The sequence below is a fragment of the Sparus aurata genome, chromosome 11 (genome assembly GCF_900880675.1).
Source record: "Sparus aurata chromosome 11, fSpaAur1.1, whole genome shotgun sequence".
In the NCBI taxonomy this organism is placed as follows: domain Eukaryota; kingdom Metazoa; phylum Chordata; class Actinopteri; order Spariformes; family Sparidae; genus Sparus; species Sparus aurata.
Window position 1 is genome coordinate 11286835 of NC_044197.1, and position 15178 is coordinate 11302012.

Sequence of the window (15178 nt, forward strand, 5' to 3'; positions counted from 1 at the left end):
CAACGCACCCCGCTCATACATGTAAAGAGATAGAGAGGAGGGGTTACGTTATATAATTGGAATGCTGTTTCCTCATATCTCCGTGACAGGCTGTCCTGGGCGCACTCCTAATCACTCAGTGCATAGGATGTACTAGCAATAACATTACAACATGAGAACTCCAGCAAAAATCATTTTAGGTAGTTTATTTGTTGCCTACCTAGCTGTCAAGTGGACCGCACCAAGTTTTAATGCAGGTAAGAGAGCTCCTGCAGGATAAAGTGTTGTAGGTTGTGCCACTGTGAAGTGCAGATACTTGTACCTCTGTAGCTGTTCACATCAAGTTCTTTATTTTGAATGTTTGCTCGCTGAAATAGCAGCAGACGCGCACGTAGGTCGTCGACAACGCGATGACAGATATACAGGTGGTAGTGTCGTAAGTGGGAACGGTGTGGCACATGATCTGTGCTTCAGTGAGATAATAAGAAGAAAAGAAACACGTGCAATCTTAAAAGAGGATAGCCCAATAAAGAGTGTTAATGTCAAATGATACTGTAATGTGGTGAAGTATGCAAAATAACATCAGTGTGTCTATTTGATGCATTAGGCATTTATGTTTTCAAATGAACAGTTGTGAAAATATCTCATTACTGTGTTTTATCCTTATAATAAATATAAGTACATGCAAGCATAATTGTAGCCCGAATCTGGAAGGTCTGGTCTTGAGTTATGCAGCAACACACGGGGCCAGATAGAAGAATATGTAACGTTTATAGGTGCAAAATGAGTGCTTTTATTTCATCATCAAGTCCATCTACAGATAGTTGACATAATCAGACAATATTGGAAAATATAATGTACATTAGGTTAGACGTTACACAGGAGGTACCATTACTTTGCAACACCAATTCGACAGACAAAAGATAAGATTAGATAACATCAAAGGGCTCATAGAACTGTGGGGACAAAGTCAAACTTTTTTCATATTTCATTTCATTCATTTCGAGAGTTGTTGGATAATAAAGGAATGAAACTGAAAGTTAACTTTTTCATTATACATTAACTATCTCCTTGGTATGAGACCATTTCATACTGTACTAGAAGAAGCCAAATATATATATATTTTTTTAATATTGCACTGACAGATCAAACATTATTTGTGTCACGCATAGAAGCCACAAATACGGGCATGGAGGGAGCTGAGCAACCAAGTACATTCTAAAGAAAGGATAAATAAAGATAACATAGCCGATAACAGATGGAAAAAAATGGACTGAAAACTGCAAATATGTGAACTACAACTACAACTACAATGGTCCCCGGGGAAATCTGTCTTATTTTAAAGATGAGGAAGGGGAATTATGGAGATAACGTACTACATGGTTAATTTTTTCTACTTTTTCACAATGAGCTTTTCATCTGTTGTTTAATCTATTACTACTTATCTAGTTATAATTCTTAATTTTTATAATTCTTCTCTTTGTTATGATTATGATTATTTTCCTGACTTTTTTTAAATGCTTAAAATGATTTAAATCTGATTCATATCTGATGACTTACATTATGGTGCGTTCAGTGTCTGTTTTGTCAGTATCTGCTGAAATCGGGAAAAACGAACGATGTAATGATTTAAAGTACTTTTGAAGAAGGATATGATGACGAAATGATTTCATGGGAACTGTTCATTTTGTATCTAAATCCAGCTAATTGAGATAAATTCAGATAGGATTATCTGATAAGCAGCCATCAAGACCATAAACCATAATTGATATATTGCTGAAATGTGGCACAGGAGATTGTGTAAGTGAGATACTGTAGTTACAGTACAAAGTTAATTCTTTACCACCCTACACACACACACACGCGCGCGCGTAACGTGCAATGAAATGCAAGTTTTAGTCCCTTTGTGCTACTCACAAAACAAAAATGTGACACACTGATAAATAAAAAGCAGGTCATAAACGTGTAGTATCCTTTGGGCTCTGTGCAGACACCTCGCCTCACTAATATCACCGCTGCTAGATGGTACCAGTAATGTTAATAAGCTGTCTATGTCCTGGGCCAAGCACGAACCATGTCAATAGACCATATTCACATGCCTGCCATTTTCTCCTGACAACACACTTAGGATGGGAGGCTCAAATGTTGTACTGTTTTTGGTTTTTTTTTCAGGTTGCAACTCATATAAACATTTCCCCACTTTCATATTGACCAGGAAATATTAAGATGATGGATAGTGAAAAGTGGAGGGAGACCCTTTTTTTAAGATAAAACAATAACAGATCTGATAACCTGTTACCTACCATTAGTCAACAGCTAGCATTAGCATCAAACCACTTCCTAGCTATGACATTAAGGCGCAGCTGACAATAATCCTAAAATATCAATACACATCTAGGACACATTTATTTATTTAAGCTGGAAGGGAAACACACTGCGTGTAATGACACGGTAATGTTAGATGGAAGTAGGTGAATGCTAACGTTAGCTAATGTGTTATCAAGCACATTAATTTACCTTGAAATATATGGCCCGGTGTGCCTCCAGGTTCTCATCATCCATCATCTCTTCAGCTGGGGATCATTCAGGATGTGGTAAATTGATCATTTGTCAGATTCCCTACATCTAGATGACTTGCGACCTGAACCACAGCAGTATAACAGTATCCTCGTATTTGAGCTTCCCGGCATAATGGCTGCTGTGTGAATAATTTGTGTTGTTTCCAGTCAAAATGCTTTTTTTTCTGTGACTCCTCTGCAAAAGAACTTGGCACAAGAATTTTGCCTTCTTAAGTTTTGTATATCTCCCTCCTTTCATTTCATCATGTGCACGGTCTGGACTTAAATGTGGACCGTGCCTTGTGGTGCTGGACATGCTTCCTGCTCTGCATCGCCACAAAACGTGTATAATGATGAGGAAAGTTTAATGCTCCCCTGGGGGAAAAGACGCACAAACTTGAGCGAGGAATTGCTGATAATCTTTTGCTCGTGACGGAGGCCTTACTAGAGAGATAATGCGTCATTTATCCATATTGTGAGGAGGCTGTGTACAGCTGAGGCTTCACAAGTAATGAAATTATTTGGTTTGAGTCTGTTGGTTAGTGGTCATGTAATAGGATGGCTTTCAACAACTGCAGCATTATAAAGCGGCTGTCACGGCTTATTTTTTAGCTTGATAAAGATAATGTTTTCACATTTTATGGCTGCATTTTACATATGGACTATGTCTGATTCACTCTATAGACATACTGTTCAAAGGTTGAATATCTAGGAAGTGTTTTATCTGCCCATGGACTTCAAAGGTTTCCTTGAAGAGTTAGGTTAAATCATAAACACAATACCGGACCATTTTATCACCGTGTGCAAAGAGGGAACGGAGGATTTAATGGCTGTTTGTATTTTGTACCAGCTCCTTCGACCTCAGGGTCAAAGGTCGGGTATACATAAGAGTCAGTAAGTCATAAGCAAAGAGGTTAAATTTGGATAACACATCGAGAACACTGATTAGGTTATCTTCTTGTGGCAAAGGTCTTGATGCTGATTCAAGCAGAATCAGGGACTGTGGTTTCATAGTTAAAAAATAACAGTTGTGCGTGAACAAATTCCGCTTCAAAACTTTAAGCAACATCATTCTAAATCCTCCACAAAACTGCTGTTGAAGTACATGAGTAAGCATTTTTTTTTTCTGTGTCCCTCAGAATCTCTCAGAGGCGCCAGGGTGCTGGTGACTGGGGCCAGCACAGGTATTGGCGAACAAATGGCGTATCACTATGCCAGCTTTGGAGCCCAGATAGTAATTACAGCCCGGAGAGAGAAAGTGTTACAGCAGGTCAGTGAACCTGAAAAACGTAAAAATGGTCTCAAAGCTCAACCTGGCGTTCTCTTACTCTCTCTTCTGCAGCTGCATGAGACGGTTAATGCACTCACTTTGATCTTTGCTTCACAGGTGGCGGAGAAGTGCCTGAGTCTGGGAGCCCAGAGAGCTCTCTACATAGCAGCAGACATGGGCAACGAGTCAGACCCGGACAAAGTGATAGATTTTGCTCTGGAAAAGCTCGGAGGGCTGGATTATGTGGTTCTCAACCACATTGGCCCGAGCCCCTTCAGCATGTGGGAGGGAGATGTGGAGCACACCAGGTGGCTGATGAAGGTAGTGCAGCATTTAGGTTTAGGCCTATCATCAACACATTACCTGAGGGTGATGCACTGATCTCTCTCTCACTCTCCTTCTGTGTGTGTGTGTGTGTGTTTGTGTGTGTGTGTGTGTGTGTGTGTGTGTGTGCTTTCAAGGTCAATTTCTTCAGCTATATTCAGATGGCCTGGAAAGCTATGGCCTCCCTTGAACAAAATAAAGGATCACTGGTGATTGTTTCATCGCTCTTAGGTTGGTTTAACACACATATAGAAACATAATACTGTAAACATGACGATGACAGCAAACTCTTAAACATATATGTATATACTGTATACATTAACACTTGCAAATGTATTCACTCACTCATTATGTGACAAATGATAGGTGTTTGACTTAGTTTCCGATAGAGAAATCATAAAAATGCAACGTTACAGACTGCAGCCCAAGATTCGAATACAGAAAAGATGCCTCGGATAATTCATAATTATTCATTCCTCAGTGAATTTTCTGTTTCGGTGCAGTAGTGACACACAGATTATCTGGGCCGAAATTCAGCATTTTTATCCAATTCTCTGTATCAGTGTTTTCTGACTGCCGATAAGACAAACGAATTTTAAAATGTGCTACTTTGGCTCTGATGAAACATCTGATTGGTGACACATCACAATTAACAGCCCATTAACAATAGAATTTTAAAAAGTAATTAATACCTAAATTTAGCAAATAAATGCAGTTAAACTTGAAGGGTAGCAGAAAACAGAAATACTCAAGTAAAGCAGCTCAAAATTGTACTTAAGAACAGTACTCGAGTAAATTGTACTTTTGTTCATCGCTGGTTGTTCTAAATTTTGACATTTTCATTTTTCCTGCAAATAAATATCTGTCCGCTTGATTTCTAATAATCAGTATCTGCCCTGAAAAGGCCATATCAGTCGAAAAACACATTTCTAGAGTTACTTTATTGTAAAAAAAAATAATAATAATAATGCCTTTTTAACATATTATGCAGCAAGTGTTTGATTACCACATGCCACATTTGAGGGATCTTTTCAAAAGCAATGAGTGTAAATCAGCTGACATATCTGTCGGGTATCATCAGGCTTTATTATGGCCGTCTTTTTATAGCACTTGAGCTGTCAGTCACTTGTGTTCTTTATAATGTTCCAAGAAATATTGGCTAAACAATAGAGTGAAAGTAACGTTGGAAAATCTGACTCTTAACTGATGCTTCACAGGTAAAATGCCCAGTCCCTTCGTGGCACCGTATAGCTCAACGAAATTTGCCTTGAATGGTTTCTTCGGGGCCCTCCGTCATGAGCTGGCTATGAAGAAGAGCAATGTGTCCATCTCTATATGTACACTGGGGCTGATTGATACAGAATCAGCCATGGAGAAAGTCAGGTGAGTCAATGATGCAGTTAATTATTTAACCAAAAATACTCAGTGATACTCTCAAATTGAAATTCTGCAACATATTGGGCAAATGTATTTTTTAAAACTGCCGTTCAAAGTAGTTAAGAGTGTTTTTTTTCTGTCTCCTAGGGATGTTACAAACGTACCAGCCTACCCTGCTACAGATGCAGCCTTGAACATCATCATGACAGGAGCGACGAGACAGCATGAGCTCTTCTACCCTTGGTTCACCCACGGCCTGGCTCTTACCGAAGACTGGTTCCCCTCTCTCACAGACTATTTTGTCCAGAACTCCTACAACTACAGCCCATGAAAAACAATCAGCTGTAGTACCATTGTGCATGCTGTAATCATGCATTTATACAGTCTGGGTATGATGATGCTGTGGATGTTAATGTATTCCACTATCCAAATTTAGCCTTCAAATTTTAGTACCTAAACACATTTTGCCCTTATATTTAACTTTCCAGTTGTTGTTTTTTTTGTTTTGTTTTTTCCCTTACAGACAAATGGATCAGGTGACTATAAATAACAAACTGAACCTTGTCCTCCTGTCCTCATTTTGCTTTTGGGTGAGGTCCAGTTAAAAAAAACAAAATGCCCACATGGGAGAAAAGCCTGTGGTTTTTTTTTTGTTTCATATTGGCCTACCTTGAAAAGCTTAAAGGTTCATCTTTTTATTTTGGTTTATTACTGGAAAAGTTTTTTGGTGCTTTAGTGCTCAAAGAACGCGTCAGTTTACTCATTCTGACCAGAGCTGCAGCACACTAGTTTTTCAACCAGCACCAGTGGCTGTGCCGAGTCAAGCTGAGCTGCTCCGGAGTAGAATCTAAGCCGTGGTGATGTCTCACGACTGCAGCTAACCTGTTACCATCCCCATCTCCCCTTAAAATGTATCTTAAACTCATGTCTGAGCAAGAAACCTGAAGGAAGGATGTTTTTTTAAAGTTTGTGTCTGTTTTAAAAGCTCTCAGTACTTTTTTAGCTTCTAATTGAATCACTTCAGTTTCTCTCGTCCTGTCGGTACTTTCAGACACCTGCTGTGCTTTACTGTTTCATGGTGTTTACTTTCAGCAGTTTCAGGAGTCATGGTTAGTTACTATTGGTGAAAAGACAACGTTTCCTGTAATGCTGCTTCAAAATAAAAGCTTTTAGGTGACTAAATAACGGGAGGTTTCATTGTGAAGAAGCTAAAGTAAATTAAACGTATTTGTAACTGAATTAGCAGAGCCACTTTGTTCAGTAACTAAGACAAACCAACAAGCAGGTTGCCCAGTTGTGACGGAAATGACTGCCACGTCATGTCAAACCGAGTAGAGCCAGGCCGGTAGATGTGATGGAAAAACTCTGATTAGCGCCTGAATACCCAGTCTGTTCTGATTGGTCAGCTCACACATGCCTGATTCACTACCCCAGCAGCTGTGCTAAATCAATGTTTACATGCCTAGCTAGCTGCTGGGCATACATTATGTTTGACATAGTGTGATGTCACAGAATAAAAGGTAAGAAGAATGTTGAGGCATTTTTAGGAGTACTGTTTTGTTTGCTGCTGTGACGGGGTAGAGCCGGCTTCTTGATATCGGAAGGTCGCTGGTGTGATTCCCCTGGTCTGCATGCTGAAGTGTCTTTGGGCAAGATACTGAATCCCAAAATGCTCCTGATGTGCTAGTTGGCACCTTGCATGGCAGCCACCGCCGTCAGTGTATGAATGTATGTATGAATTACTGTAAGTCGCTTTGGACAAAATGCCCCAAAAAGTCTGTTGGTGAGGACATTGAACTTTTAAGATCCAATCCAATCCACTTTATTTGTATAGCACATTTTAAAGAACAACAAAGTTACCAAAGTGCTGCACAACAGATACAAAACAGTAAAATAAAGCTAAAACACTGAAGATGTACAAGAACTGATATGACACACTGAAGAAAAGAAGAGAAAAAAAGAAGGAAAAAAATTCAAAGCATAGTAGGTCTCTGTAAAAGGGGGATACCAGTATCTGCACAGTACAGCTTTAGTGCCATTAGGTGCAAATAATCAAATGCACCATGCAGCAGTGGTGGTGTGGTGGTTAGAAAATGAACTTTTGGACATTACTGTAATTCTGTGGTAAAAGTGAGAGACGTCAGGTGAAAGAAGACAACAAATGAAGGACCTTTGATTCCTCTTTAACATTGTATTACTCTTGTTTGTAAAAAAAGTTTGTTTTGAGGCGGTATTTCTGCCCTTATTATGAAGTGTCAGGAAAGAATTCAATAAAACACACTACGGAGTCATCTGAAAATATGTAAAAAATAGAAACACACAACATGCAGTGCTGCATTGCTAATTTAGAGCTATGCATTGTGACACATACAGTGCAGAAAGACTTTACACATTGTTATACTTACTATACAGCAGTAATCAACTTGTGGCCCGTGGGCCAAATATGGCCCTCAAACAACCTCATTCCAGCCCTTTGATCGTTTTGTTAGTAGTCTAATTTGTTAGTCATATCTGTTGCTAAGCACACAAAAAAATAACCCAGGCTGTTTAGGACAGAGGGAATTTTCCTGTACTGTTTTTTTAGACGTAATGTTTTTTTTTTTTCTATTATTAGTGAAAAGTAAACAAAGTGGAGAAAAGAAGTACCTTGTTTTAACACATTGGAATATTTACAGGTCAGACAAGGGGAGTGTGTGATGTCAGGCGCCTTGGCAATTGACTTTTTAGAAAATACGTTCCGTCTTAAAAAGTATTTGAACAGGCCTGTACCAATATAATGGTACTAATAGTACAGTAATAGTGTAGCGAGTACACAGACTAACCGTATCGATGAGTCGATCTATAATGTATGTTATGATATTATGATATTTCCATGGATAAGACAAAGAGATGAAAAAAGGGGTGAGAACACCAAAGAGGCTACCATCCATAAACTGACTACAGCATAGAACTATCATCAACTCTGCATTTACTGATTACTAACACATTATATTAAACCTTGAACATCCAGAAAGTGTTTTAAAAGCTGATTTTCTAATGAAAACATTAAATCATACAGGTTTGTAAGTACTCTGAATGTAGTACTGTCCATGTCCACATGAGGGCAGTAGTGCCAAAGTTGTGTAGCCATGTTACTTCAGCCTATCTTCACTAACCAGTGGAGTCCATCCCTCCTTGCTAGCAGGTCAGCATGTTTTTCAACAGTGGTTTGGCTTTTTGGGTTTGAATTACTTTTATCTTAAATGCTGAAGTCTTTGGTTGACAAAAGAATGGATGAGGTAGTGATTGAACCGTCTGAATTTTCCTAAACCTCTATCACCATATCAATCCTCACCCTCCCTGTTCCTCTTCCTGTCTTCACTGTTCTCCTCCCCTTGATTCCCCTCCATCTCCATTCTCCTCTATTTCATTGAGTCCCTTCTCTCCAAAGCCGGCCACAGTAGGCGTTGCAGACTTCCTACGGAGCAGGACTTTCTCACTGGGTTCTTTTGTGTCTTTGTTCATCGTGCCCCCCAAAAGCACAGCAGGCTTCCTGTGAAGCTGTTGGCTCAATCCATCCTGGTGGTCTTTATTGTAATACACCCCAGAGGTTGTACCCTGCTGATAGAGTGGTTTTCTACTGTATACCCAGAGTGAAATGTCGTGGTCAAAAACAAGTGCCTCGCTAAAAGCGGTTTGAAAAGTTGAGAAACAAAAACAAGAGCGTAGAAAAATGACTTCCCCAGAGCGAGTCCAAGTGGCCTCGAGTCTGCACTGTAAAGGTTTGCACACTTCTCTTGGCCTTTGTGGTTTCTCGATTGATATGACGGATGGGAAGACATCATTGGAATACATGTTCTCTGTGTCCTTATCGCCATGCACATATCACTTGACATGATTTGAGAGGATTGTGGCGATGGTATAATCTCCCTGCAGATGCGGTAGAAAGAAAAAAAACTCCTTCTGTCTCTGTCTGTCTCTCTCTCTCTCTATCACACACACACACACACACACACACACACACACACACACACACACACACACACTCACACAAATATGAAGGGGCCTCCCGGGGAGGAGAGCAGGCATGGCCTGGGAGAACAGCCAGAAACACCTGCAACAGATTAGTGTTCCTAATGCTAGGTAATAAATCCTCTCACCCTTCTCAAGCATCTCCATCTCCACCAAGCATTGATCTCATAGGCTGAGGAGCATCCACCCACATCACTCAAACACAAAATAGTCCCAAACACTTAAACCTTGATGCATTTGTGGGTGTACCTAATTTAGTCTTCATCAGTTTGCATCCACTGCAAATTAAACTGCGCTTACATAATCGCTGTCCTGTTGGTTCAGTATCTTGCAGGTTTTTCCTCAGGGTTTTAGACTGAGCTCTGCGTCAAGATCAAACACTTTCATTATGATTACAAACAGCCAAGGCCAAGACATAAGTTGTGGCTGGCTGCTTTACTGACTGTAAAACTTGAAAGGTGTCAGAGCAACTTGCCAATTTGGACTCACAGAGGTTTGTAATGGAGGTTGGATTCTGCTTTAATATCCGTGATACTGCTTATTATTTCATCTCTGTGTCGACAGATAAAGTAAGACAATCTGTCCATGTGCTACAGTAGTGAAATCAAATGACATGTAAAGTAAGTCTATAATCTCTTTCCAGATAGCATAAAGCATGTCCTTGGTTTTATAATTGCGCATGGTGTTTGCCGATGCAGCAGAAATGTCACGTTGCAGACCATAAATAGTCACCTATCCATGGCAATAGTGTGGTGCACCTCGGCCATCATACATCAGCCCCGATTTATGATTCTTTCTCGTCCTGCTTCTCTGAGCACAAAGGACGGCGCTCCACAAGTCTCCGTCCGGCTTCATCCATCAGCTGCTCTGAGCGCAACAGAAAGAAGGGCCTTGATGTACAGTCACATGCATCGTGTCGTTCATGTTCACTGGCCTGTTGGTGTCGTGTGTGTGTGTGTGTGTGTGTGATATTTAACACCAACTGCCTTAGGAATGAGTGACCAACTGGTGAGAATGGGACTAAGGAGCCTCCAGTGTGAAGGTGGAGGTGTTTACTGCGGGAGAAACTGTGATCAAGAGGTGACGCACAGAAGTGGAAGATGGAAGAAGCAATTGAAATCAATTAGAGAGGAAATGCACACAAAAGACATCTGATTTTAAAAACACACTGTAATTTTAGTGATCACTAAACTGTGCTGTTTTTAGTTGAGACCGACGCTGATACCAATATTTAAAACTTAAAGGATTCCGATATAGATACTTCAACCGATATACAGGCATTTACACAGTTGTCAATAGAGGCACACCAATTACATATGATCAGTGTGGGTTTTTTTTTGTCCTATTGCCCATAAAGTAAATTGATTTAAAAATGCGATACATTTGGCTCTGACGCAGCATCCTTTCTGTTTGTAATCACCACGAGTCTCACTCAACGTCCTGTCCACAACACTGTCTGATTGGCTACATGCTACAAGTAACAGCCTATCAACACTGAATTATACTGCATCTGCAAAGTAAGAGATAAGCTATCAAATGAATATGAAGAAGTGGAAATATAAAGTAGCAGAAAATGAAAAATGCTCAAGTACCTCAAAATTGTACTTAAGTATTGTACCAGAGTGAATTGCAGTTTGGTTCCTTTAGTGATTTGTTATTCTCAACTCAAAATGTATATCGGTTCTAAATATCAGTTGTCATCCTGCTTGATTATTAATTACCCGGGTCGGTTGCGGACCTGGAAAGACATATTGGCCGAACCCTCATTATCAAGCACTTGTGATAAAGATATGTGACAGACTTTGTCTAGAGCAACATTTCTATGCTATATTTTTCTGTATTATAATCTCTAAAAATTGATGCATATCGGACAACATACATACCGATACCGACAAATCTGTGACAGGCCAATATACTAACTACTAACTCCCTTGAGTCTCCACTGGTTACCTGGTTACTGGTCCCTGCAAAGAGTCTCCAACACTTAGCCATTTAACGTTCTCACACGATCATTATGCTAAGCTAAGCTAAGCTACAACTTCAAGCTAATTTAAAATACAGACATGAGATCGGGGTGTCAAAAGGACAGTTTAATCTTACATCAAAAATAAATATTTTTATGTATTACACATGTTTGTAGGGCCATTCATCCTTCTAGATAGTTTTGAGTTGCTGAGTTTTGGAGATGTTTGCCATAAAGAAGTCTGCTTTTCCTCCATATTGTAGAATCAGATGTGGCGCTTGGAAAGCTAGATGAAAACACATTTGAAAAACTCCCAGAAACTGAAGAAATCACGACTGAATCACTCCAGGTATAGAGACCTTGTCGTGAGGGGTTTGGTGTGAGAACTACTTTCTTTCTACCGACCTGCAACCGCAAACTGTGTCACAGCACAGTCGGAAGCGTGCATCGAATCATGTACGAGAGGCTAGCACACTAGCTAACAAAGCTAGCCAACACTGCGACTCAGCCCAGTAGAACGCCTTTAAAGTTCACATCCCGCAATGTCGCTAACTTGGTTTAACTTGGTGGAAAGAAAAGATCATTGCTTCTCTTTAGAGAGGAATTGGGATTTGGAAATATGAATTACTTTGGCGTAGTAATGAAGCATATGTGTAAGTATACTAGCTTGCAACAAAAAGTTGCTGAACGCTAGTACGCTTGTCCTGTTACTGATAGAAGATACCCATAAATATTTACCCAGGCAATCTGTGGTGTCAACATCATCTAAAATCAGGTTTCCTTCAGTTGTCGGCTCATTGGGTTGAACCCGGCCGTCGATCGGCGCAGTTGTGTGAGCCGATTAATTATGAAAAGAATGTTAATCTTCCTGAACACCGAGCTTGTGCATGACCTCTGAAAAGTTTTCACAAAACATTGAGCTATGATAACAAAAGGAGAGAGTGAGCACGAGAGACAGACAGAGAGAGAGAGAGAGAGAGTGGGTCGGGGGGGACAAGATGAAAACCTATGAAAGGGAGCGTCAGTGTGAATAAAAACTGTGGGTGTGAGAGGTGGCTGAGGTGGCCCTGTGACCCCTGACCTGCTTCCCCCAGGTCCATTCAGAGCGGCACAATGGTTGACACCTGTGTCCTTTCAGTGCTGGCACTATTATTATTTACATCAGTCAGTGGGAGAGAGAGGGAAAGACAGAAAGAGGCCAGAGGTGCTGTGAAGCAGAGTGCACCAGCCTCATGCCAACAACACCCCCGCTTCCCCGCTCTCTTTCAAAGACAGGTGCCTTCCTATCTCTCTCTCTCTCTCTCTCTCTCTCTCCCCCTCTCACTCTCTTGCTCGCTGTCAATCTCTTCCTCTTTAATTATTTCAGATAACTCCAAACACATCGGCGGAAGTGGAGGGATCCACAATGAGGAGAGTCGTGGTGTTTTTACATCCTCTACCTAATGGCGCGCTCCTCCGTATCACCCTTAACACAGAGCAAAGGGGATAAAAGGTTGAAATGTCAATGCAAAAGGTTAATGGCAGAAACCCACTTTTTAGCTCAGACTAAAAATGGCTGCCGCAGTTCATTCTAGCACCTGTGGGAGCGAGTGAGACGAATTCGACCCAATTAAAAGCCGTCAGTTTTCCCGTGCTAACATCAAAAAGCAGCGGCTAGCACGACCCAAACCCTCTCAGTCGCGCCTGGAGTGCTTAAAAACAGCGCGCTGCGTGATCCGAGCGCATGTGTGAGTTTAATGACGCTCGCGGGACAATCCTTTCGTTATGTTCTTGTCATTTATCCCTCTCTCGCCGATCAGGCCGGTGGGGAGAGTCACAGGGAGCATGGGTGGCAGGCTCGGGGTTACATGAATTCTTCTTTTTTTTTTTCTTCTTTTTTTTTTTCATTGGGTGAGAGAAAGCCCAATTAACAAAGGATAAGAAGTGAACCGAAAACACCCTCAACAAGGCCCAACAAACCTGCAAGAACAAGAGCTCTCTCTCTCTCTCTCTCTCTCTCTCTGTCTCTTTCTCTCTCTGTCTCTCTCTCTCTCTCTCTCTCTCACCCCCCTCTGCTACCACTCCTCTCCCCCACCGCCTCCCCCCCTCTTGCTCGCTCACTCTCCCTTCCACTTCCCTCACAAAAGGAAGGCTCAGAGCTTACAAAGTGCCAATTAACACTGAATGTTTGCCCCTCGCACCTCCCTCTCTGAACTGCTGACAGCTCTGGTGTTTGGGTTAATACCAAAGGCCTGCAAAGAATTATAATTCTCCTCCTTGCCCCATCCCCCCTTCTCTCCCTCTCCTATCCTTTTATTTTGTTTCCAATGGGGTGGTTTTACAGTTCAATGCACAGTCAAAGGGTGATATAAAATGACTTTCCAAAGAATTTCATTTGGGGAGAAGTGGGGCTGTATTACGTTGGGGCAGGACCAAGGATAGGAGGGCCGGGGGTTGGATGGAGGGTGGGGGGGATGGGACCCTGGTGGGGCAGAGAAAGAGAGACAACCATAAATAAGAAGTTAAAGACAGAGAAAAGATTTGAATCAAAATATTTGCCCTGTGTGCCGGTCAGTCTTTTGTCCCGTGAAATAATAATTCGCTCCAATTTCTGTCACTAAAGATGACATTACTACGGGTTTCTCCTTCCTCCAGGATTTGTTTGCTCTTTCTTCTTATGTCATCGGGACATTTTATGCAAATAAAAAAAAAAAAGAATAAATAAAGCATTACCCTAGTGAACACACACGCATACATGCATGCACACACCCTCTCTCTCTCTCCCACTGGAACTGTAGGTCCCACTTGAGATGAAGATAGCAGCGAGGGTCATTTATCACAGGCAGGGCTGATGGCTGTGCTGTGCTTGTTTTTCTCCCTCGTGAACTCCGATAAATCAGCCTACTGAATAAAAGAGCGGCCAATGAGAAGAGGTGAGAGGGTTAAACTCTGGGAGAAACAGAGACCACTAGACTCTTTAAGGGAGCTTCTGCCTGCACTCAATTCCCTGCTCAAGCGAGGCCCGCCTCGACAAATTCATGACCTCCTGGGACCAGGTCCCTCTTCTCTTTCTTTACTTTGGGCTGAGGTGCCCCCGTTGAAATGAGCGATTCTTGGGGACGGAGCGAAGCTTGAACTGGATATGGCTTATTTGGGATCCTGTGCGATCAATTGAACTGAGCCACTGAACACAAAACTCATCTTAAGCTTTATCTTCAGTCTGATCATCTGCCTGAAGAGATCAGGTTGGGCTGAAGAAAGATTTTTAAATTCTGACAGTGCCTGAAAGTTACAAATTGAGAGAGGTTACAGTCAACTGTAAGTTATATTGAATTTAGCTATTCAACCCAAAATGTTATCTTTTCCTTAACACAACCAAGTGGTATTTGTGCCTAAACCTAACCAAACAGTGACCAACAATGTATGGAAATACGGTTCTGTAGGATTGAGTCCTAAAACCCAGAAATCAGTTAGCATTTTTACATTTCTGGTTTCCTCGTCTCAAAGTCTTAGTTTTAAATAAAGCAAATGTATGTTTATTATTATTGCAACATTCCCAAATAATGACAGATCCTGTCCAGAATATTCTCCTGAATACTAAAAAAGTTTCTGAATGCTCAAAAACAACGCTGACAGTATAACATTGCAATCTCAAGCCCTCTCTGCATCAGCTGTCTGCTTGGCCAGCAAGTGGTGTCTGAGACTCGACATAATCCG

At 41.2% G+C, this 15178-nt stretch overlaps 1 protein-coding gene across 1 annotated transcript; it reads left to right on the forward strand.

The window, feature by feature from the left end:
- Nucleotides 1–40: 40 nt before the first annotated feature.
- hsd11b1la (hydroxysteroid (11-beta) dehydrogenase 1-like a) lies at nt 41–6067 on the forward strand. Its single transcript, XM_030432936.1, has 6 exons — nt 41–236; nt 3677–3807; nt 3925–4128; nt 4269–4362; nt 5349–5514; nt 5656–6067. Exons 1-6 carry the CDS (start codon nt 152–154, stop codon nt 5837–5839), a joined length of 864 nt encoding a protein of 287 aa, XP_030288796.1. The 5' UTR covers nt 41–151; the 3' UTR covers nt 5840–6067.
- Nucleotides 6068–15178: the final 9111 nt, after the last annotated feature.

Bases quoted from the DNA above. Each gene is read 5' to 3' on its own strand.
- hsd11b1la (XM_030432936.1), top strand. From the start codon at position 152: ATGAGAACTCCAGCAAAAATCATTTTAGGTAGTTTATTTGTTGCCTAC. The intron at 3,808-3,924 runs GTCAGTGAACCT...TTTGCTTCACAG, and splicing joins GAGAGAAAGTGTTACAGCAG to GTGGCGGAGAAGTGCCTGAG. The intron at 4,129-4,268 runs GTAGTGCAGCAT...TGTGCTTTCAAG, and splicing joins ACACCAGGTGGCTGATGAAG to GTCAATTTCTTCAGCTATAT.